Below are 23,512 nucleotides of genomic sequence, written 5' to 3' on the forward strand. Positions count from 1 at the left end.
AATTCTTACATAAATAAGGCATGTAGCTATAATTTCCTGTTCTGCATTTCTAAGCTAAATTCTAATATTTGGCAGCAGTACAAAACAAGATGTGTTCTACAAACACAAATGCCCCCAATAATGCCCATACTGATGAAAGACTTTACATAATAATTAAATGTTATATTAACTCTATTGGCATAATGAAGAAAAATCTGAAAGTATTCAACTACTATATCAATTTAGATAAATTCTTACACTAGCAATTATGCCCTCAACCTTACTGAATTCTTCTTGAAGTATATATTTTTCTCACTATCATCATCAACATAATAATATTTAAATGAGGAAGTTTTCAATACTTTTAGGAAATAAACATAATGTCAGATATTTCTACTTTCTATAAATATATAAACAGGATGTGATGGATCACAACTTTCTGAATCAAAAATCAATGCACTTTTAGTGTATCTAATATAACTGTGGATCATGTGACCAGGAACTGTACATTACTGCATAATAGACTGCACTGAACACAGGTATGAATCTTTTATATATCAATGGATGCTGTTCATTGAGATAACAAAACTTTAATAAACTGCTAAAACTAACCACCAGAAATCTTTTGATAACTTTTCCTTGATTTTGTTTTTGTTTTTTTGTACAGTGTAGATTGAATGAAATTCAAAACCACTCACATGCTAGAAATCAATAGGAATTAAACCACAAAAACGGTTTAAACAACATTGACAGAAGATACATTATCCATATTTATTATACAAAATTTTATTACAGTTCTGTAGACGAGGAATCTGTTTGCTGTAACATAAGGGGAATTCGAAGAGAGCCCGAAAAAGTCCATTTGAAGTTGCACGATACATCGACTTTCATTATACAGAGCCATGAATGACGGTGTGCCGTACATCTCCCAAAACAAGGAAGACGGCATATCGTGCATCTACCACCCCGAGCTGAGATACACGAGGTACTGCTTACAGTGTAATGTTCCCATCTGTAGTAACTGTGCCACTGAAAATCACCGGAACCACAATGTGGCCGACAAAGCAGAAATGGAGAGCATCATGCGAGTGAAGAGAAGAGAAATGGAGGAGGACAATACAGAAATTGAGGAGATTCTGATTCCACAGTTACAGAGGGAGGACGCACACGTGGAGGATCACATTTCTAAAATCTTCATCCAGTACGAAGCTTTGGAGGAAACTGTCGATTGTTTCAGAAATGAATGGCATCAGGAAGTGGACAAAATATTTGACCAGTTTCACAAAGAAATACAAAATACAAAGGACGATGATATTGCTATGTTGAAAAATATTCAATTAAGGATAAGAAAAACCCTTCTAGATATACCACAGATCATTCATCTTAACACTGAGGTATTAGAATCGGGAAACAACTCAAATGAAATCATTCAGTACAAATCAAAACTGACAACCCTAAAAAATAGTCTTCCTAAATTTGAAATGGGGGTGCCAACATTCACTACCCCTCCCATACAGGTAGGGCAGGGTCTGTGCGTTGAGTTTGGAGAAATTAGATCATCTCTTATAGTCATGAATTCTTTTGATACCATGACTAACACCGAAGGACAACCCACAAAGAAATTCCTCGAGAGGGTAGTAATCAAAGCTGATTTCTCTTCTGGTGTCAAAAATCTTCATCGTATGGTTTACAACGGCCGGAATGAAATTTGGCTCAGTGGGAAGGGGGGCACCATCAGGCATATGAATATTCATGGAATAGATTTAGAAACTCTCGAAGCTTTAAACACCAAGTTCCAGGACATTTCTGCGACTTTGGAAGGAGAGGTGATATACAGCGATTATCTGAACAGGTGTGTGAACATTGTCAAAGGTACTCAAACAGAAGTTCTATTGGAGACACCACCTGGCTGGCACCCTCAAGGAATATTGCAAACTGATGTTGGTCACCTCCTAATAACACTGAGGACAGCAGGAGATAGTCGCTGCAAAATTGTCCGATACAAAGGGCAGAATATGGTCCAAGAAATTCAATACGACAAGAATAGAAAGCCTCTTTTCAGCAGTGGATACAAGTGTGTGTTCCTAGCAGAAAATAAAAACGGTGATATATGTGCCTCAGATACCAATTCAAATTCATTGGTTGTGGTGGACAAGATGGGTGACTTTCGCTTTCAGTACCACTGTGATCCGGCTCTGCGGAGGAAACCATTTGTCCCTGATCAAATCGTGACGGATTCTTTGTGTCAGATCATTGTGACTGATTATGTTAACAGCTGTCTACATATATTCCACAGAGATGGGCAGTACCTGAGATGTGCCAGTCACCCCGACATTGACCTGCCCACAGCTCTAACTATCGACAAAGAAGACAGGCTGTGGGTCGGTCTGTACGTGTCAGGAAATGTTAAGGTCATGCAATATATGAAATGAACTGTAAATGTACATCATCCATTTTGATGTCATAAATTGTTAAATAAGTAGGTATTGTTTGTCCTTCTCAAGAGCAGGAAATCAAATTATTTCATGGAACTGTAACATGAGATATTTCCCCGATACAACATAAACAGGATACACAGGAAACATAAAATTACACAAGCTAGGTATGAATATTTCACAACAAGTATTTATACTTATAGAGATAATGAATCTAGAACGCGCCGAGCACGTAATACTCAACATGATTGATCTGTAAGTGTGCCATAACGATATAAATGTGCTGAGTGCTAGGCTAACTTAATTTGGCAACAATATATACATATAGGGAATAAAAATGATAAGATTACTTGAAATTTCCATTTAAAACAAAAAAAAGTTCTTAATTGCTGTTAATAGAAACTGGCAGACATTGTAAGTGTATTGGATTGAAACATAAAATTACACAAGCTAGGTATGAATATTTCACAACAAGTATTTATACTTATAGAGATAATGAATCTAGAACGCGCCGAGCACGTAATACTCAACATGATTGATCTGTAAGTGTGACATAACGATATAAATGTGCTGAGTGCTAGGCTAACTTAATTTGGCAACAATATATACATATAGGGAATAAAAATGAAAAGATTACTTGAAATTTCCATTTAAAACAAAAAAAAGTTCTTAATTGCTGTTAATAGAAACTGGCAGACATTGTAAGTGTATTGGATTGAATAAAACCACTTCAATCTGTTATATATGTAAATTTTTTAATGAAGATGTAAAGACTTTGTTCTTCACTGTGACAGTCATGATTGTGAATTTTGGCTTATGGATTTAATGCATTATAACTTGTACATCACTTAAAAGCCACTCATTAATTAACACTAATTATGACTAAGATCAGTTGCACACATAGGGTGGGGACCAAAGCCCCTCCCCCAAGTTTGGTAAAAATGAACATTATATTTGCCTTTTTTTTTGGTGCACTTTAAGATGTAAAATGCAAAGCGTTAGTGTAAGTTAAACTCCCTGGTAAAATTTGCCAGGGGGATACTAAATCTCCTCAAAAAATGTTCTGGCTCCACAGCTGCACCTGTGCTTGCCTTACACAGCACCATCAACATATCACTACATAACATGAGTAGAAATCCCCTTCATACCTGTTAAAGTAAATCTAATACTGTTCAAGGCTAAATGTTGATAAACTGAATAAATAGCAGAGAACATACCTTGAATCCCATTTTGCCTCTTGATTCATCCAGAAACTGCATTTTCAGTACAACTTTTGGGTCCATTCGAGGGGGAAAGGGGAGACCAGTAATTATCACAGCTCTCCCATTGTTGTCAGCAAAATCCAGACCCTCACTCACCTATAATGTTTAAAATGATCATATGTGTACAACCAAATCACACAAAATCCAGACCCTCACTCACCTATAACGTTTAAAATGATCATGTGTGTACAATCAAATCACACAAAATCCAGACCCTCGCTCACCTATCATGTTTAGATGATCATGTGTGTACAATCAAATCACACAAAATCCAGACCCTCACTCACCTATCATGTTTAGAATGATCATGTGTGTACAACCAAATCACACAAAATCCAGACCCTCACTCACCTATCATGTTTAGAATGATCATGTGTGTACAACCAAATCACACAAAATCCAGACCCTCACTCACCTATCATGTTTAGAATGATCATGTGTGTACAACCAAATCACACAAAATCCAGACCCTCACTCACCTATCATGTTTAGAATGATCATGTGTGTACAACCAAATCACACAAAATCCAGACCCTCACTCACCTATCATGTTTAGAATGATCATGTGTGTACAACCAAATCACACAAAATCCAGACCCTCACTCACCTATCATGTTTAGAATGATCATGTGTGTACAACCAAATCACACAAAATCCAGACCCTCACTCACCTATAATGTTTAAAATGATCATATGTGTACAACCAAATCACACAAAATCCAGACCCTCACTCACCTATCATGTTTAGAATGATCATGTGTGTACAACCAAATCACACAAAATCCAGACCCTCACTCACCTATCATGTTTAGAATGATCATGTGTGTACAACCAAATCACACAAAATCCAGACCCTCACTCACCTATCATGATGTGTTCACAATCAGACAACTAAACAAAGACCCCCACTTTTCTGTTATGTTTAGAAAGATAGTGTGAGTATAAGTAGATGTATCTGAACAATATGAATGCCCTTGCTATTAAACTTATATATTCTTTCACAGTTCAAAGCTTTGAATTATTAAACATAAACATATAAGCAAATACGTGTGCAACAATTATACACTATTAGATTAATGCAGTTGTATGGTCGTCCGATACATTGTTAACAAGTCACACCTGTGTATTTATAAGGATACCTGGCATGCATTTTAACGTATACAGGTTTTAAATCGGTGTTTACACTTGACCATCTGTAGTGTATGGTCAAGAGACAATCATGTAAATGATTTACTTGTTGCTTCAGATCTGGACAATCACATTTTCTCTTTCTCAAAGTAGGTAGGAGTTCCCACATCATCACTAAACATGTGTTGAGTGTTCCAGGGGGAGGGGAGGGGGAATTTTTAAAATTTTTACGGTCACATACAATAGTGAGTCGCTTAATACAGTGGGTTGCTATGGCAGTTTTGACTGTAATATATATATAAATAATCATATTCAGATCAAAGTAATCATGCACACCTTCTTCTACTGAGATGTGTATTTTATTACCTTTCCTCGGCAAACAGCAACAAATATGGCTCCATTTAAGGCTGGGTCATTAATTTTTTCATAAAATTCTTCCATGACCTGGTTAATGAACAAGAAATCATCAAGCTAAATTACCTTACAAAAGATTCATGAGAGAGAGAGAGAGAGAGAGAGAGAGAGAGAGAGAGAGAGAGAGAGATATTCTTACATCACTGAATGCCTGTTTTCCCCTGGGTTCCACCAGAACTGGTTTATATTGGGTAATTGAGCTGTATACCCCGTTTTGCTGAAAAAATTCAGTATTCTTATTTGATGCAACGATAATTACAGAACTTTTTTTCGTAGACAGCTATAGCGATTTCTTACCTGCCAGTTCTCAATGCTATAATTACAGAACTTTTTTTGCGTAGACAGCTAGAATATTTTCTTACCTGCCAGTTCTCAATGCATTTCTCCATCACAGGGTAAGATGGGAAAAACACCAGCACACCATTAGGTACCACTCTGGCAAAGTTTACTGAAATTGATATGTATGTGAACAACTTATCCGGCATTGTAAATCACATGTACAGGAATTCAATGACATCTATAACCTTTGTTCAATCACAGGTCAAATAATTTTGTACAAACCTAACGCTTTCCCTAGTGAAGCCTGGTAATTCTCATTGAACCTACAAAAAGACGAGGTCGGTTTGCATTGTTTTCATTAACTACATAATAATTAATTTCATTCTTAAATACGAAATAAAGATCTTTAATGGGCAATGCTGAAATAGTTTTGCTGTTCGGAATATCACATGGTATCATTGATTGATTGATTGTATCTTGTTTAACGTCTCACTCAAGAATTTTTCACTCATATGGAGACATCATCAAGACCGGTAAAGGGCTTCAAATTTAGGCCTTTTCTTGGCGCTTACGGCCATTGAGCAGAGAGGGTTCTTTAGCGTGCCACACCTACTGTGACACGGGACATCCGTTTTTAAGGTCATCTCTGAGGACCCGTGACATTCGCACGTGATGCAGAGCGTTTGGCGATGAAACTGTCACTACCCGTTTTAACGACTTCTGTCACACGTGTTAAGGTCAGATTTCGACCAGTCCTATAAATATGTAAATATTTCTTGGTGTTGATCCAGTATATCACCGTCATTATACCCCAGAGAACTTTATGTACTTATGAATTAGTGCTTAGCAACACTGACACAAAAACGGGGTGCTCATAAGAATAATTCTGTTTACAAATGTAGCCTTCAACAAAGTGAATATAAATCATAATGAAAGAAAGCAAAAGTGAGCAGGCTCACATTCCCCACGCTCCAACATTGCTTGACAATGCCTCACATAATGAATGGTAATGCTATGCATTACTGCAAGAACAGGATGACATGCTCGAAGTTTTAAGTTCAAAAGGAGCATAACTCCCAGTAAAATTATAGAATCAGAATTTCCTTGGAACCTGCACATCTACACAGTGTGTTCTTATTAACGACAAAGATTCACAAAATTCTGTTTCGTGGTCTCAGAGGAGTTGCGCTGAAAAGAACAGGACAGAGGGACTAGAAATTCTAAGCTAAAAAGGGGCATAACTCCCAGAAAAATTGTTGAATCAGAATTTCCAGGGAATATGCACATTACACAGTGTGTCCTTATTAACTACAAAGTTTCATGAAATTCTGTTGAGCAGTCTCAAAGAGGTTGTGCTGACAAGAACTTCATTGCGTGTAATTATGTCTCTCTAAAATATGTAACAAAGCAAGATTGAAGAAATGAAATATCAAGAAATACAAGGATTGATTGATTGTATATTGTTTAACGTCCTACTAAAGAATTTTTTACTCATATGGAAATATCACCATTGCCAGTGAAGGGTTACAAATTTCTGGCCTATCCTCGGCGCTTACAGCCTTTGAGCAGGGAGGGATCTTTATTGTGCCACACATGCTGCGACACAGGATCTCGGTTTCTGCAGTCTCATCCGAAGGACCGCCCCATTTAGTCACCTCTTATGACAAGCAAGGTGTATTGAGGACCTATTTAAACCTGGATCCCCATGGGATTGAACACGGCAAAATCACTTTTCCTAATGCTAGTTGAGTGAGATACCTTGTTTGGCAGTTTGAGTTGAGTGATAAACCTTGTTTGGTAGTTTGAGTTGAGTGAGATATCTTGTTTGTTAGTGTGAGTTGAGTGATGTACCTTGTTTGGTAGTGTGAGTTGAGTGAGATATTTTGTTTGGTAGTTTGAGTTGAGTGATGTACCTTGTTTGGTAGTGTGAGTTGAGTGAGATACCTTGTTTGGTAGTTTGAATTGAGTGAGATACCTTCTTTGGTAGTTTGAGTTGAGTGAGATACCTTGTTTGGTAGAATGAGTTGAGTGAGATACCTTGTTTGTTAGTGTGAGTTGAGTGATGTACCTTATTTGGTAGTTTGAGTTGAGTGAGATACCTTGTTTGGTAGTTTAAATTGAGCGAGATATCTTGTTTGTTAGTGTGAGTTGAGTGATGTACCTTGTTTGGTAGTTTGAGTTGAGTGAGGAATCTTGTTTGTTGATTTGAGTTGAGTGAGATACCTTGTTTGGTAGTTTGAGTTGAGTGAGATACCTTGTTTGGTAGTTTGAGTTGAGTGAGATACCTTGTTTGTTAGTGTGAGTTGAGTGATGTACCTTATTTGGTAGTTTGAGTTGAGTGAGATATCTTGTTTGGTAGTTTAAATTGAGCGAGATATCTTGTTTGTTAGTGTGAGTTGAGTGATGTACCTTATTTGGTAGTTTGAGTTGCGTGAGATACCTTGTTTGGTAGTTTAAATTGAGCAAGATATCTTGTTTGTTAGTGTGAGTTGAGTGATGTACCTTGTTTGGTAGTTTGAGTTGAGTGAGAAATCTTGTTTGTTGATTTGAGTTGAGTGATAAACCTGTTTGGTAGTTTGAGTTGAGTGAGATACCTTGTTTGGTAGTTTGAGTTGAGTGAGATACCTTGTTTGGTAGAATGAGTTGAGTGAGATACCTTGTTTGTTAGTGTGAGTTGAGTGATGTACCTTATTTGGTAGTTTGAGTTGAGTGAGATACCTTGTTTGGTAGTTTAAATTGAGCGAGATATCTTGTTTGTTAGTGTGAGTTGAGTGATGTACCTTGTTTGGTAGTTTGAGTTGAGTGAGGAATCTTGTTTGTTGATTTGAGTTGAGTGAGATACCTTGTTTCGTAGATTGAGTTGAGTGAGATTCCTTGTTTGGAAGTTTGAGTTGAGTGAGAAATCTTGTTTGTTGATTTGAGTTGAGTGAGATACCTTGTTTGTTAGTGTGAGTTGAGTGAGATACCTTGTTTGGTAGTTTGAGTTGAGTGAGATACCTTATTTGGTAGTTTGAGTTGAGTGAGATACCTTGTTTGGTAGTTTGAGTTGAGTGAGATACCTTGTTTGGTAGTTTGAGTTGAGTGATGTATCTTGTTTGGTAGTTTGAGTTGAGTGAGATACCTTGTTTGGTAGTTTGAGTTGAGTGAAATACTTTGTTTGGTAGTTTGAGTTGAGTGAGAAGTCTTGTTTGTTGATTTAAGTTGAGTGAGATACCTTGTTTGGTAGATTGAGTTGAGTGAGATATCTTGTTTGTTAGTGTGAGTTGAGTGATGTACCTTGTTTGGTTGTTTTGAGTTGAGTGAGATACCCTGTTTGGTAGTTTGAGTTGAGTGAGATATCTTGTTTGTTAGTGTGAGTTGAGTGATGTACCTTGTTTGGTAGTTTGAGTTGAGTGAGATACCTTGTTTGGTAGATTGAGATATCTTGTTTGTTAGTGTGAGTTGAGTGAGCTACCTTGTTTGGTAGATTGAGTTGAGTGAGATACCTTGTTTGGTAGTTTGAGTTGAGTGAAATACCTTGTTTGGTAGTTTGAGTTGAGTGTCACCCCATCAGGACCTTTGTTGAGAGTCCCGATCCACACCTGGTGTTTGTCAATCACATGAGGGTTCTCCAGTGTCACTGGGAAAGGGCTGCAGAAACAAATACAATTCACTGTGCATAAAAACACTTGGAACACACAGGACAAATTAGATGACATTTTGTTCCTCTATGAACATTAAATTTTTATGGACTTGAAATTAACACTTACATCTGCATCTCAGCACTGAAAGAGTCCAGGGGTGACAATGTGCCGCTGGTCAGTATCACACACTTCACTCCGTGGGCAGTCAGGTCCAGCATGCTGTGACCGGGACTAAAACACCAGTAACTAAGGGTTTTACCTGCAATACAGTACCACTCAAAAATAACTCAATTATTCAAATTCTCCATACAGATCACCACTCAAAAATAACTCACTAATTCCAGATCATCACTCAAATAACTCAATTATTCAAATTCTCCATACAGATCACCAATAAAAAATAACTCACTAATTTCAGATTACCACTCAAAAATAACTCAATTATTCAAATTCTCCATACAGATCACCACTCAAAAATAACTCAATTATTCAAATTCTACATATAGATCACCAATCAAAAATAACTCACTAATTCCAGATCACCACTCAAAAATAACTCAATTATTCAAATTCTCCATACAGATCACCAATCAAAAATAACTCACTAATTTCAGATCACCACTCAAAAATAACACAATTATTCATATTCTCCATACAGATCACCACACAAATATAACTCAATTATTCAAATTCTTCATACAGACCATCACACAAATATAACTCAATTATTCAAATTCTCCATACAGACCACCACACAAATAACTCAATTATTCAAATTCTTTATACAGACCACCACACAAATATAACTCAATTATTCAAATTCTCCATACAGATCACCAATCAAAAATAACTCACTAATTCCAGATCACCACTCAAAAATAACACAATTTTTTATATTCTCCATACAGATCATCACATAAAAATAAATCAATAATTTAAATTCTCCACACAGATAACTACACAAAAATAACTCAATTATTCAAATTCTCCATACAGATAACCACACAAAAATGACTCAATTATTCAAATTCTTCATACAGACCACCACACAAATATAACTCAATTATTCAAATTCTTCATACAGACCACCACACAAATATAACTCAATTATTCAAATTCTCCACACAGATCACCAATCAAAAATAACTCAATTATTCAAATTCTTTATACAGATCACCACACAAATATAACTCAATTATTCAAATTCTCCATACAGACCACCACACAAATATAACTCAATTATTCAAATTCTTCATACAGACCACCACACAAATATAACTCAATTATTCAAATTCTCCATACAGATCACCAATCAAAAATAATTCACTAATTCCAGATCACCACTCAAAAATAACACAATTTTTTATATTCTCCATACAGATCATCACATAAAAATAAATCAATAATTTAAATTCTCCACACAGATAACCACACAAAAATAACTCAATTATTCAAATTCTCCATACAGATAACCACACAAAAATGACTCAATTATTCAAATTCTTCATACAGACCACCACACAAATATAACTCAATTATTCAAATTCTCCATACAGACCACCACACAAATATAACTCAATTATTCAAATTCTTCATACAGATCACCAATCAAAAATAACTCAATTATTCAAATTCTCCACACAAAAATAATTCAATTATTCTACCAATTTTTTATGATACAGATCACCACTCAAAGATATCAGTTATTCTACTAACTCTCCAAATCTTTCTCACAGGCCTAATTAACTTGAATTATCAATTGAATGCTGGTCTAATACATATCTATGTCCTGTCTTTTACCATTTCTTCAATCAATTTCTCATAATTGTATCATTGTCTGTTTTTGGGGTGTTTTCTCTTTTAATTAAATCCTCACCCTAGGGGTCTCCACAATGTCAATTATCGTGGTGCTGTGCCATGGTTAAATTCTGTGTTTGTAGTTTTATAGATTAAATATTTTGATCTTGTTTTCATGTTTCACTTATGCAATTTGGCTTGCCTTGCACCTGTCATGTGGGAGTTCAAACTGCTAATAGTGCTTTCACTGCGTGGCATGGAATTCATTATATGATTCCTTGTTCATCTTTAACACAGGAGATTTATAATCCTATATATAGAAAATTACAAGCCATTTCAAACTTCACTAGCTTCACAGATCTTAATTAACATCACAGCCTAGCAGTGCTTTCAATAAGATAATAGGTGTTTTTAGTATTAAAAAAACAAAAAACAACCCAAAAGAATTCCGTCAACATCCATAGTTTGAATTTCTATAAGGTTATTCAGTCAGCATCTCTTCCATCTTTTTTTTTTAGTCTTGTGGTCATATTCTTAAGGCTTTATATAATGATAAAAATGATTATACACATGTAATATGTACAGAGCAATCAAAAGTTAGTGAATGTTACAAATGGAATCATTTTCTGAGATTTAAAGAGAACTTTCTCTGCATGGATTCAAAGAAACGTTTCCTGAACAGAGAAATGAAATTTATTCTAAATATCTTGTACAACGTACTGCACTGTACTTCTTTTTCTATTGATTATCCCGATTTGAAAGCAGAGAGGATGGTAGTTTTAAATTTTGTAATGTGGATTGCGGAAAACTCTGTTTCTACATGTGAAGCAAGTAAGGTACATGTAACAGTGCTAGAGACAGTGGACACACTGACCCATCTTGTCAGCAGCTGCTGGGGTGGCCCAGGAATCCATCTTCTTCTTTCTGTTAGGTTGGACAGGCTGGATGTGAACCTGGCAACAAATATTGTAAACATACAATCGAACTTCGCTATCTCCAACACCGCTATATCATGGATATGTCAAAGTGATTCGGAAGTCCAAACCACTTAAGTAAGAAAGTTTGACTGTATCATAATGCATGATGCACCGATATCACAAACATTACACAATAACACTAACATGGTACACCAATGAAATAAACAAAATGCATCAATATTACAATCATGAAATTTAGAAATTCAGAAAAATAACGACAATCTTGAATCTACGAAAATGAACTGGCCAGTCATGGTAGGTTAGTGGTTAGGGGGTTCACTTTGTGACTGCGAGATGAGCCCCAATCATGCCAAATCTAATAAATACATGTACATGTAGGTAGTGATTGCTCCTTCGATAAACACTCTGCATTTAGAAGTAAGAGTCATGATTCTTTCGGATATAACCTTAAATATGGACGTCCCATGTCATGGCAGATATTGACATGTTGAACTCACACTCAACTGATGTCTCCCCTTCCATTTTCCATATTTTTTTATGGTATACCCACATAACAAATATCAAAAGACAAAAATGTTATGGTCTGAACAATAAGAATGCCAAAAAATTCAAAGATTTGACCTTTACATAAAAGGTCAAGATCAAAGGTCATCAAAAATGGCACATGGCACACTATCATATCATGGTATACCAACATACAAATTATCAAAAGCCTACGTCAAAAGACAAAAAAATTATTGACCGGACAATCTTTGTATGAGAAGATGAGAAGAATTCACACTAAAACAATATGTCCCCCTTCTGGGAAGGGGATGATCTACATGTATCAACAACAAATCAGAAAACAACAAATACAATCACTAATAAAACATGCCCATTAGAGAAACATGTTTGATAATTTATCAGTATACAATGCAAGCATAACTCTATAATACTACCTTGTATGACTTGGCCAGTATCTGCTGCAGCTGATACACAGAACCCCCATCTGATACCTCCCTGCTAAACACGACCTAAAGAAAGCAAGTTTTCAAATTAACTACAATATATCAATTTATTATTGCAGATTTCATTTGAGCAGTTTCTCCCAACTCACCCGCAATACGTCGGACATCTTGGTCAACCCTGCCCCTTTCGAGTGGAATCCCATTCCTGTGGCTACAACAGGAAATTAAACATTCTCGTAGATTGCGTCTGTAAAGCATCGTGCAATATACAAATAGAAAGGTGTTTTACAGCCAAGACAACGATTATTCACTTACAATCACCAGTAACGTAGGAGATGATTTTGTCCAACAGATCCAGCAGAAAATTTTTGGTTTCAAATGCAATGTTGACTTTCGACAAGAGCTCAAATATAAATCTGGAAAAAAAATGAAAACATCATTGTCATGAGAGATTATAAGACTCTCTTATGAGTAGCCATGAAATATAAGGTGATTCCACCCGAGGGTTGCAAAAAAGCTGTGAAACCCGAGGCTTTGCCTAGGGTTTTACCGCTTTTTTGCAACCCCGAGGGTGGAATCACCTTAATATTTCATGGCTACTCATAAGAGAGTATTTTTCTCTCATATTTCTAGAGTTTTCCATTTTCCTTGTGCCCAGCGACGCCATTTTGAGAATTTTCCAATTAATTAATTTTTCACTGTACATTAAAAATAACACCAGAATCGAATTCTACGACCCTCATTTTGGCAACTAAGTTGCCGACAAAAAATCGGCCGACGAGTGTATAAGTGAATTGTATTAGAGTTATTCCTCTTTGAATAAATCAATAATCAGGGTGATGCGTGACGTAACTCGACAGTCCATCAGCGCGAAACATTTTGACAGACCTAATCAGAATATGAAGCCACAACTGCACGTTTTTTCTTTTCTTAGAGGAGCTTGATATTGATATTAATTGAGCAGTTATTTAATGACGAGTGTGTGAGTAGAGATTCCAAGTGGTTTTTGTTGGTGAATATGGGCATGGCTAGACTTTCGTTTTCCACGCGCGCAAGGACTCGAGTCTCATGGACATTAGACGTTGACAGAGTGAATGTGGAGGTAGGCCTAGAAGTAATAGACCGTGTGGGCTGGGTTTCTGAGAACTGGCATAATGCACCAGATGACATAGGTGTACGAGGAATTTGTGACTGTTGTTGAGTGTGCAGTAATTGTTCAAGGAATGTGTATATTTGTGTCCGGTCACATACACCTGGAGATGATCAGGGACATTACAATCTGTCATTTTTTGTACAAGAGCTTTGCAGACGCTAGTGTTTGTCAATCGAGGCGAGGTAAGTTGCAAGCTAGTTGTGTATTGATTATGACGTCACGGGATATGTAAGATAAACGTCACGTGATATGAAAGATAGAAATATCTTACATACCTTTCTTTCATAGAATATCTGTATCTTACATACGTAGATATGAGAGATAAGACAATAAAACACTTATAATAATTACAATGTTATCATCTTCATTCTGATGAACGAGTAATGGAATTCATAGATAAAATTAACCAAAGCTAAATGTAATAATTATTGATGAAGTGGGGAGATTTGAGCTGATGCACTTTCCAAATTTTCATGATGCTAAGCAGATGAGAGTTGACTTCCTCTGGTTGAGAAGGATACCAGTCTATTGTAGATTAACTCCCAGCCAAAGCTGGCATCCACTTACAGCAAGTTTGACTGAGACAATCACTATGGATTAAGGTATTCAATGTATAACAAAAGAATAAAGAACAATTTTGAAGGATTTTTTAAAATCAACATAAATGTTTATTTTTAAATAATGATGAAAGTGAAGTAGATGAAATTCATATGGCTGGTAAATGATTAGAAGCCAACCTTTTTGCACTTGAGACTTTTTGAAGAGTGATCACGATGATTTGTAAAAATAAGAAAAATCTAATTTTCTAACAATATGTGTGGTAAATGATTAATTTCATTTCACATTTTCATAGAACGTGTAAGTAATTTTCTACAAAGAGATCTGTATGAAAATATAATTTCTTTGAAATATATTTTATTGAAACATGCTCTTCCCATAAACTTCAATGTTATTAAATTCAAGGTGAAATAAATCAAGCAGTAAACAAAATTTTAAAAATCCCAATGGTGGATTATTCTTATTCGATAAACCCTTCAAAACGATACCATGACTACAAAAATCCCACCATCCATTTACTAGATATGAAATATGGTTATTATACATATGGACACAAAACACCAAGTGTCCACATCGTGATTCAAACCTGTAACTCTTCAGTCCCATGACTGCTGAGTCAATGTCAAAATCGGACTCCCAATTCATCAGGAACTTAAACAGGGCTTTGCTCCTTGGGCCCAAAAATAGGGCAATCTACTGGCCCTGCAGACATAAGGCAATTTACTGGCCCTACAGACATAGAGCAATCTACTGGTCGTACAGACATAGAGCAATCTACTGGCCCTACAGACATAGAGCAATCTACTGGCCCTGCAGGCGAGCCAGAGAGTTCCCAGGCCTCATTCCCCATCTTCAAATCCTAAATCTGCACCCATTATATGCAATAATTTAACTAAAGGTAAATGGCAAAATTATGAACATAAAACACGAAATCATTCATAAATAGCAGAGTACAGTAAAAGTGACGATTTACAATAGTGCTGACCAATGAAAATCCAAGGTGATGCTGGAATTTATACCTTAAGAACCCACAGGAGAAACAACACACTGTACGTATCATATCTTAAAACAACACACTGTACATGTATTTATTTCAGTATACCTTAAATTTGGTACAATTTGGTTCTAATGCAATGTTTGACATAATTACAATGTAGTTTGATAATGGATGAATAAAGATTTTCATATTCTAATGCCCCTATACATAAGTGCTCACCAAAGGTGCTAAAACATGATTCCCACCAAAATAAGCATCCAATTCCACAAACTACCCACCATGTGTGAATTAAAGCAAGCATTGTTTCAAAAGTCAATTAACTACACTGTAGGAATTTCAAAGCTTGCTGCTAATCTATATATAAAACATAAATCTCCAATTTCCTCCTGATATACAGGTTAAGAAAACTTATTTTCACTTACACTCCAGGCTTGGTTAGACCTTTTTCTTTGTTAGGAACTTCCATTTTGTCAATTTCTTCCTCCAGCTGTTTGAAAGTTGCTACAGTGATAATGATGAATGTACTTTATATCTGTGTGCGACATTTTATCACAAATGCTGATCAATTCTATCGTGGACCTTTTCAGACATTCTTTAAATTGGATGACTTTTTTTTTCTAGCAAGAAGCGTATTTCACATAAATTTTATGACTGAAATATGATTTCAAGACAAAAAACAAATTTAAACTACTTACATTTGAGTCGCAAAACATCTTCCAATGTGAACTCTGGTTCTGTAATAAAATCAAACAAATTATAATTATCTACTATTTTCTATACAATAACCTGCAACAAAGATTATGTATCCATGCATAAAAAATGTACATTTTGGGTTCCATTTCACCTCTGTAATATCCTTCTATTCTAATGAAATTCAATTGCGTATGAGAAATAGGATCAAGATATTTGTTACACAATCCAGTCATTTTCGTATATCTATTGGGAAAATATTGGGCCTTAATGACATAAAAATATAAAAGAACAATAACCCTTCCAGAATCTAGAAGTTTCAGGGTCGTTAAATCTATTCTAATTATATGACTCATCTTAGAAAAATGCATAAATGCTTATGAATATTTGTTATATATTACTTGTAAAAAAAAAATTGATTTTAATATCTCCCCCCCCCCCCCCACCCCAAGTCAATTCTGGGTAGGTAAATTTTTGTACTTTGGAAAGATTGGTGTGGTCATGGAATCATTTCAAACAAGTCTCAGAAAGTTTACCATTCAAGTAGATTTCCGTTTAAACTTCAGTAAATCCAGCTTTGGTAATTTAGGGCTCTGAAATTTACTGTTATATGCAGGAAAGAATCATTACATGGAACAAACTAGGGAGCATGTGTAAGTCAATCTGACAATGATTGCATTTTATCATGATGTTAATGAGATTTTAAAATCAAAATTAAATAAGAAAATATATCTTTTCCCTATCAACCTACCCGAATTATTTTTCATTATTAACTAAAGCACAACAGTTTTCATCATTAACTAAAGCACAGCCATTTTATTTTTCATCATTAACTAAAACACAGCAGTTTTATTTTTCATCTTTAACTAAAGTCCAGCAGTTTTATTATTCATCATTAACTAAAGCACACCAGTTTTATTTTTCCTCATTAACTAAAGCACAGCCGTTTTATTTTTCATCATTAACTAAAGCACACCAGTTTTATTTTTCATTATTAACTAAAGCACACCAGTTTTATTTTTCACCATTAACTAAAGCAGGCAGTTTTCTTTTTCCTCATTAACTAAAGCATGGCAGTTTTATTTCTCCTCATTAACTAAAGCACACCAATTTTATTTTTTATCATTAACTACAGCACAGCAGTTTTATTATTCATCATTAACTAAAGCCCAGCCGTTTTATTTTTCATTATTAACTAAAGCACACCAGTTTTATTTTTCATTATTAACTAAAGCACAGCAGTTTTATTTTTCATCATTAAATAAAAGCACATCAGTTTTATTATTCATCATTAACTAAAGCCCAGCCGTTTTATTTTTCATTATTAACTAAAGCACAGCAGTTTTATTTTTCATCATTAACCAAAGCACAGCAGTTTTATTTTTCATCATTAACTAAAGTCCAGCCGTTTTATTTTTCATTATTAACTAAAGCACAGCAGTTTTATTTTTCATTATTAACTAAAGCACAGCAGTTTTATTTTTCATCATTAACTAAAAGCACAGCAGTTTTATTTTTCATCATTAACTAAAAGCACAGCAGTTTTATTAATGGCCTTACCTGGCATGACACCGGAATCCGTCATTTCCACCAAAGTTTCCTCATTTTTGGCCAGTTCATACAATTTATCAGCTAGGCGGCTAAGTTCTTCCAGAACTGTGGCCAAGTCAGCAGACGTTAAATCAAAGGAGGAGCTGTCCTCACAAATCTTCTCCTGCAAAATCAAGGACAACATTACTCATCTATCCGCAGTACTTTGGCCATTAGGAAATTTCCTTCTGCCTTTCAATAAAATATATGTCACAGGGTCATAAGTATTACCCATCATGCCCACCCGATTCTGAGCTATAAGCATGTTTAACGACACTTGCTTCAATCGTTTTTCAACAATCATGTGAAGGTTGTCACTGTAGATAGTTACCTCCCCTGACATCATAAACTCATCATACTTTTCTGTCTGAAAATCACAGAGACTATGGAGGATGGATACCCTTTCAATGGTTTCTAAATAACTTTACAGATTTTGTGGTTTAAACAAAATAACAATAATGCACAAAAATTTACTACTCAACACCCCAATATTGCTACGAACACATTTCTCTTGATTCTATAAAAAAAAAACCATAACAATTGTTTTTGAAACACATTAAAATATTTTTATGGACTTCATATGTCATAGGAACATGAAGTACTCAAGCTTACCTCAATGTTAAACTGGTTTGACATTTAACTTTGTACACTACAATAAACTGTCCATTTTCATCATACATGATTATAGTTATCAACAGTACCTTCCATACTTATCAATATTCTAAACTTCAAAAGAACAAAACAAACCAAATTTTTTTCTAAATATTTCATCAAATATTTGAATAAGATCTGGTGGAGAAATTCAAGAAAAATACAATAACAAAAATCATCCCAAAAGTCGCAATTATGTAATTCACACGGCTTTGAGATCATTATCACCGAGACATCACAATGCACCCAACAGCTAGAACACCACTGCTTACTAAGAGACGTAATGTAGTTTGACAGGCTATGATGTCATAGCTAATAGAGTAGGGCTGCAACGGGTACCGGAAATAACCGAAAACCGCGGATTGTGTTGTTAGGGTCAGGTTTGGTTCCATATTTCTGTATTTCGGTTTGGGTATGGTTTTTGATATAGAATCACTATTAGAAATCCATTTAAACAAAATGACATCAAAATCCTCGAATGTGGCTGTATTTTGATAAATTGTTAAATGATGACATTGTGGTCAAAACAATGACAGTATGTAAGATATGTCAGGCACATTTAAAATATGCCACAAGATCAACATCGTCAATGACAAGACATTGAAAGCATGGAATGGAACAAGTAGAAATGACAATGTTGTTTCTAGTACCATGGATGTGGAGTCTAAACCAGAGCCCACATCTGCGAGTAATTGTAACAAAATACAAATAGATGTTTTTGATTTAACTTGTATATTACACTTTTAAAATAGCTATGTAGACCCGAACCGAAATACCCGAACCCGAATTAGAAATCCTGAACTGACCCGGAAATTTCTGGAACCATGACAGCCCTATAATAGAGCAATGACAGCCATTACTATGACGTGTCAAGAGTCCAGCCTATCCGTAAGTCCATACAAAAATAAATGCAGTTCTTACCAGGTTATGTGCTTCATCAAATATGATAATGTTGCCTTGAATTTCAACACCATGAGCTTTCCTTGACTGAAAAATCCAAACAAACATCAATTCTGAAAGAAGTCAGTAAATCATGTGTCCCCCCCCCCCCCCCCCCCCCCCCCCCAATAAGAAATCCACATGTAGAAAATGTGTTGACCTCTAACCCTTTTCTAAAAAGTCATTTTTCAAAATTTCATGTGTCTACAGCTATTGGTAGATTTGAACCTGCAACCATTGATAGCTTTCCCATAAAAATGGTGGAAAATACAAACAATAGGCCCATGAGCAACATTGCTCACCTGAGTCACCTAGGCTGATATTTAAAGATTTTTCCTAAATATTTGCATGCAAAAATTTGATCCCTATTGTGGCCTCAACCTACTCCCAGGGGCCATGATTTTTACAAACTTGAATATGCGCCAAGTCAGGAAACTTTCATGTAAATGTAAACTTTTCTGGTCCAATGATTCTTGAGAAGATTTTTTTAAAGATTTTCCTTATATATTTGCATGTAAAACTTTGATCCCCTATTGTGCTCCCCTCCCCTCTACCCTCCGGAGTCATGGTGTTAACAAACTTTATCCTGCACTATGGCAGGAGCTTTCATGTAAATGTATACTTCTCTGGCCCAATTGTTCTTGAGAAGAAGACTTTTAAAGATTTTTCCTATATATTTGTATGTAAAACTTTGATCCCCTAATGTGGCCCCACCCTACCCCAAGGGGCTATAGTTTTGACACTTGAATCTGCGCTACGTCAAGAAGCTTTCATGTAAATGTAAACTGTTCTGGCCCAGTGATTCTTGAGAAGATTTATATAGATTTTTCCTATATATTTGTATGTACAACTTTGATCCCCTGAACCCAACCTATTCTTGGGGGTTATGGTTTTAACAAACTTGAATCTACACTATGTAAGGAAGCTTTCATGTAAATTTCAGGCTTATTTAGTCCATTAGTTCTCGAGAAGATTTCTAAATGACCCCACCCTATTTTTGTGATTACCTCCCCTTTGAGGGGGACATGGGCCTTTATTTTAACAAACTTGAAAGCCTTCTTCCAGGGCTGCTTTTTGCAAATTTTGGTTGAAATTTGCCCAGTTGTTCTAGAGTAGAAATTGAAAATGTGAAGTTTACAAACAGATGGACAACGGACAACAGGTGATCAGAAAAAAGCTCACTCGAGCTTTCAGCTCAGGTGAGCTAACAAACAATCCTAATATTTGATTACCTCCGGGATTAGGTTCACAAAAATGCCACTAAATGTATTAAACTGTAGAATAGTGAGTTAATCAATATGTCAACTATCCGTGCACAGGAAGATTAACATACAATGGGAAAACTAAAATGATCAATATGTCATGTGTCTGCTGCAGAAAATGTGGGTTTCTCTTAGAGTTTCAAAGGAAACAAGCCATCAGTCTGAAATTACGCAAAGTGCTTAAAACAATGCATGTTATCTGCAATGATGTTATATAGTGCAACAGGAGAATAGTTAAAAGAAATACAGGAAGATGTTTTTAAAATAGTGCCAGACTTCATCATGATATTGCCTTGTAATTTAGCATGATATCTGATTATCATGATTCAGCATACATTATTTATATGTTTACATAATACTTGTACCTTGGCATCAAGTAAGTAGTTGTACGGCATAAAAATGATATCAGCATCATTCTTTAATTCCTTTGCAATATAGTAAGGACATATTCTACAATGAACAAGAGGTACTGTGAGCAATGATCACTAAGAATACCCCCCGCTTACCCCAATCTCCCAAAGGGTGTTGGTAATAGGTATAAACTACCTCTTTTCTGAGTGTAAAAAACAAATGGCATGACAAACCGAACCATATTGCTACTTCGATGTCCAGTGCGCGTGACCTTTGACCTTTTGACCCCAAAATCGACAGGGAACATCTTCATCCCATGGGTAGTCCATATGTATGATATGGTGACTGTGAGTGGAAAGGATAACGCTTTAGAGCCCGGAAACCATATTGCTACTTCGATGTCCAGTGCGCTTGACCTTTGACCTTTTGACCCCAAAATCGATAGGGAACATCTTCATCCCATGGGTTGTCCATATGTATGATATGGTGACTGTAGGTGGAAAGGATAATGCTTTAGAGCCTGGAAACCATATTGCTACTTCGATGTCCAGTGCGCTTGACCTTTTGACCCCAAAATCGATAGGGAACATCTTCATCCCATGGGTAGTCCATATATATATGATATGGTGACGGTAGGTGGAAAGGATAATGCTTTAGAGCCCGGAAACCATTTTGCGTCTACAGACGGACAACCCGATTCCAGTATATCCCCCCCCCCCCCCCCCCAACTTGTTGCGGGGGGTATAAAAATAGAAACTGTGACCCATTCCTGTATCCTCTACACAGTGAAGTGTGGCCCTTCATATGAACAATTCTCATTTTATTTTACACTAGGATGTTTGTCACAAGCCTGGTTGAAAATGGTTCTAGAGAAAAAGTCAAAGGGGGAAACATACAATACAGATAAAAATAGATAATATCAAAACAGAAAAGATTGAATTCAAGTTTTTGCTTCAAGCAAGTTAAAATTCAAAATAGTAGTATGAAATTGAAACATTGTCTTTTCAATCATCAAAAACAAAAGACCATTGATTATAATTAATGGAACATGTCAATGGTGTGTCTTCAAAATACCTTTGTTTTTCTCCAAATCGCACCATATCTTCTATGTCCACCACATCTCCCACCAACTGCCTAGGTTCACTGTTCCGTTTGATATCTGAAATTATTTCACCACTTGCTAATGAAGGTTTTTGACCATATATATCTGTTTAAAGTGTTTTAAAATTGTTAATATTTTTACAGTCACCAAATTACGATGTCGTTCTATGGTAGATTACTGGATCTTTGGAGTACATTGTTTTGGCTCTAATCAAATATCCATGAAACACTTCCCATGTACCATCATTTGATCAGATTTTCGAGACTTTCACCAAAATTTGAGCAAAATTCTAGTCAATTCACAGTGTTTAAAATAAGAAGTTACTTTTAGTTATTTTAATGTTAGCATTTCATTTCAATAAGATTTACTGTTGAACAATTGAAAAAGTAACCTTTCAAAAGAAAAACATGTAGAAATGAATAAAATTTCAATGATTTGCAAACAATACACCATTACAATGCGACATTTAACTTTTTTACATGATTGAATAATTCCTAGCTCTCTAATTGGCTGAGATCCAACAATGTAGAAATCACACTACGTTATGTTTACCTGCACGTGACCTTCCAGGTGAACATAAGGAATTATTTTTTCCACATAGAACCGAAAATAGGTCGGGAACTTCCAATTTGACGCGATCGATTATACTTAATTTTGCCGTCCAATGAAATTCCGCGTTTCTCACTGGGTTCGGCTAAGATTTCAGCAGGTTTGTTTTCCGGTCGTCACATTAACAATCTTGAAGGGTTTTTTAATCATTTAATCATATAATAAAACAATTATTGCTGTTTTTGAGGTCAATACGATGATTTAGCCACCTTCGAAGTACAATATTCACCTCGCCCTTCGGGTGTATTGTAATCTGTACAGTCTGTACTCAAGCCTAGATCAGTGTATGAAAACCAGGACTTTACACCCTGATGCATGCTATCATGGGACATTTCAGCAGTTTAATAACTATTTACTGTATTTCATAAATAATGTCCTCATCAATAGTCCACTTTAATTAGCTATTCACTGTGTCTGGTACCTTCTAGGCAGACATTTTAAAGCTTACTACAAGCTATATATAATGCCCAACATAAAGATTTCTTACAACCCGAATTTTTTTTTAAAAGGAAGGTTTGCTGGTAAGGTTTACTGGTAGACAACTAATTACAATGAAAGGTGTACATCACTTTCATTCACATGATGAAATTTTTCATTCCTGGCAGCTTTATTTCAAAGTTTGGCAGATTATTTTCGCATTTGATTCGTGATTGAAAATACTTACAAGGGGCCCATGGGCCACATTGCTCACCTGAGTCACCTTCACCCCTATCTAAAGATTTTTCCGATATATTTGAATGTAAAACTTTGGTCCCTATTGTGGACCCAACCTACCCCCGGGGGCCATGATTTTTACAAACTTGAATCT

General features: G+C 35.7%; 2 protein-coding genes across 5 annotated transcripts in view; one reads left to right on the forward strand and one right to left on the reverse strand.

The window, feature by feature from the left end:
- The window catches only part of LOC125671743 (regulator of telomere elongation helicase 1-like), a 67,004-nt gene that overhangs the window by 24,475 nt on the left and 19,017 nt on the right, over positions 1 to 23,512 (reverse strand). For all 4 annotated transcript variants that reach the window (XM_056161182.1, XM_056161183.1, XM_056161184.1 and 1 more), the window contains 17 exons: positions 22,068 to 22,152; positions 21,008 to 21,092; positions 19,363 to 19,428; positions 17,761 to 17,914; positions 16,206 to 16,244; positions 15,933 to 16,011; positions 13,118 to 13,218; positions 12,952 to 13,013; positions 12,794 to 12,868; positions 11,792 to 11,870; positions 9,247 to 9,379; positions 9,014 to 9,127; positions 5,780 to 5,820; positions 5,581 to 5,666; positions 5,358 to 5,435; positions 5,171 to 5,248; positions 3,632 to 3,772 (listed from right to left, as the gene is read on the reverse strand). In XM_056161182.1, the coding sequence (XP_056017157.1) occupies positions 3,632 to 3,772; positions 5,171 to 5,248; positions 5,358 to 5,435; positions 5,581 to 5,666; positions 5,780 to 5,820; positions 9,014 to 9,127; positions 9,247 to 9,379; positions 11,792 to 11,870; positions 12,794 to 12,868; positions 12,952 to 13,013; positions 13,118 to 13,218; positions 15,933 to 16,011; positions 16,206 to 16,244; positions 17,761 to 17,914; positions 19,363 to 19,428; positions 21,008 to 21,092; positions 22,068 to 22,152 (1,496 nt within the window). The remainder of the gene's footprint in view (positions 1 to 3,631; positions 3,773 to 5,170; positions 5,249 to 5,357; positions 5,436 to 5,580; positions 5,667 to 5,779; positions 5,821 to 9,013; positions 9,128 to 9,246; positions 9,380 to 11,791; positions 11,871 to 12,793; positions 12,869 to 12,951; positions 13,014 to 13,117; positions 13,219 to 15,932; positions 16,012 to 16,205; positions 16,245 to 17,760; positions 17,915 to 19,362; positions 19,429 to 21,007; positions 21,093 to 22,067; positions 22,153 to 23,512) is intronic.
- Positions 223 to 3,155, forward strand: LOC125671739 (uncharacterized). Its single transcript, XM_048907613.2, has 2 exons — positions 223 to 518; positions 775 to 3,155. Exon 2 carries the CDS (start codon positions 882 to 884, stop codon positions 2,409 to 2,411), a length of 1,530 nt encoding a protein of 509 aa, XP_048763570.2. The 5' UTR covers positions 223 to 518; positions 775 to 881; the 3' UTR covers positions 2,412 to 3,155.

This window comes from Ostrea edulis, chromosome 4 (assembly GCF_947568905.1).
Source record: "Ostrea edulis chromosome 4, xbOstEdul1.1, whole genome shotgun sequence".
NCBI lineage: Eukaryota > Metazoa > Mollusca > Bivalvia > Ostreida > Ostreidae > Ostrea > Ostrea edulis.

Excerpts from the sequence above, each read along its gene's own strand:
- LOC125671739 (XM_048907613.2), top strand. The coding sequence starts at position 882 with ATGAATGACGGTGTGCCGTACATCTCCCAAAACAAGGAAGACGGCATA.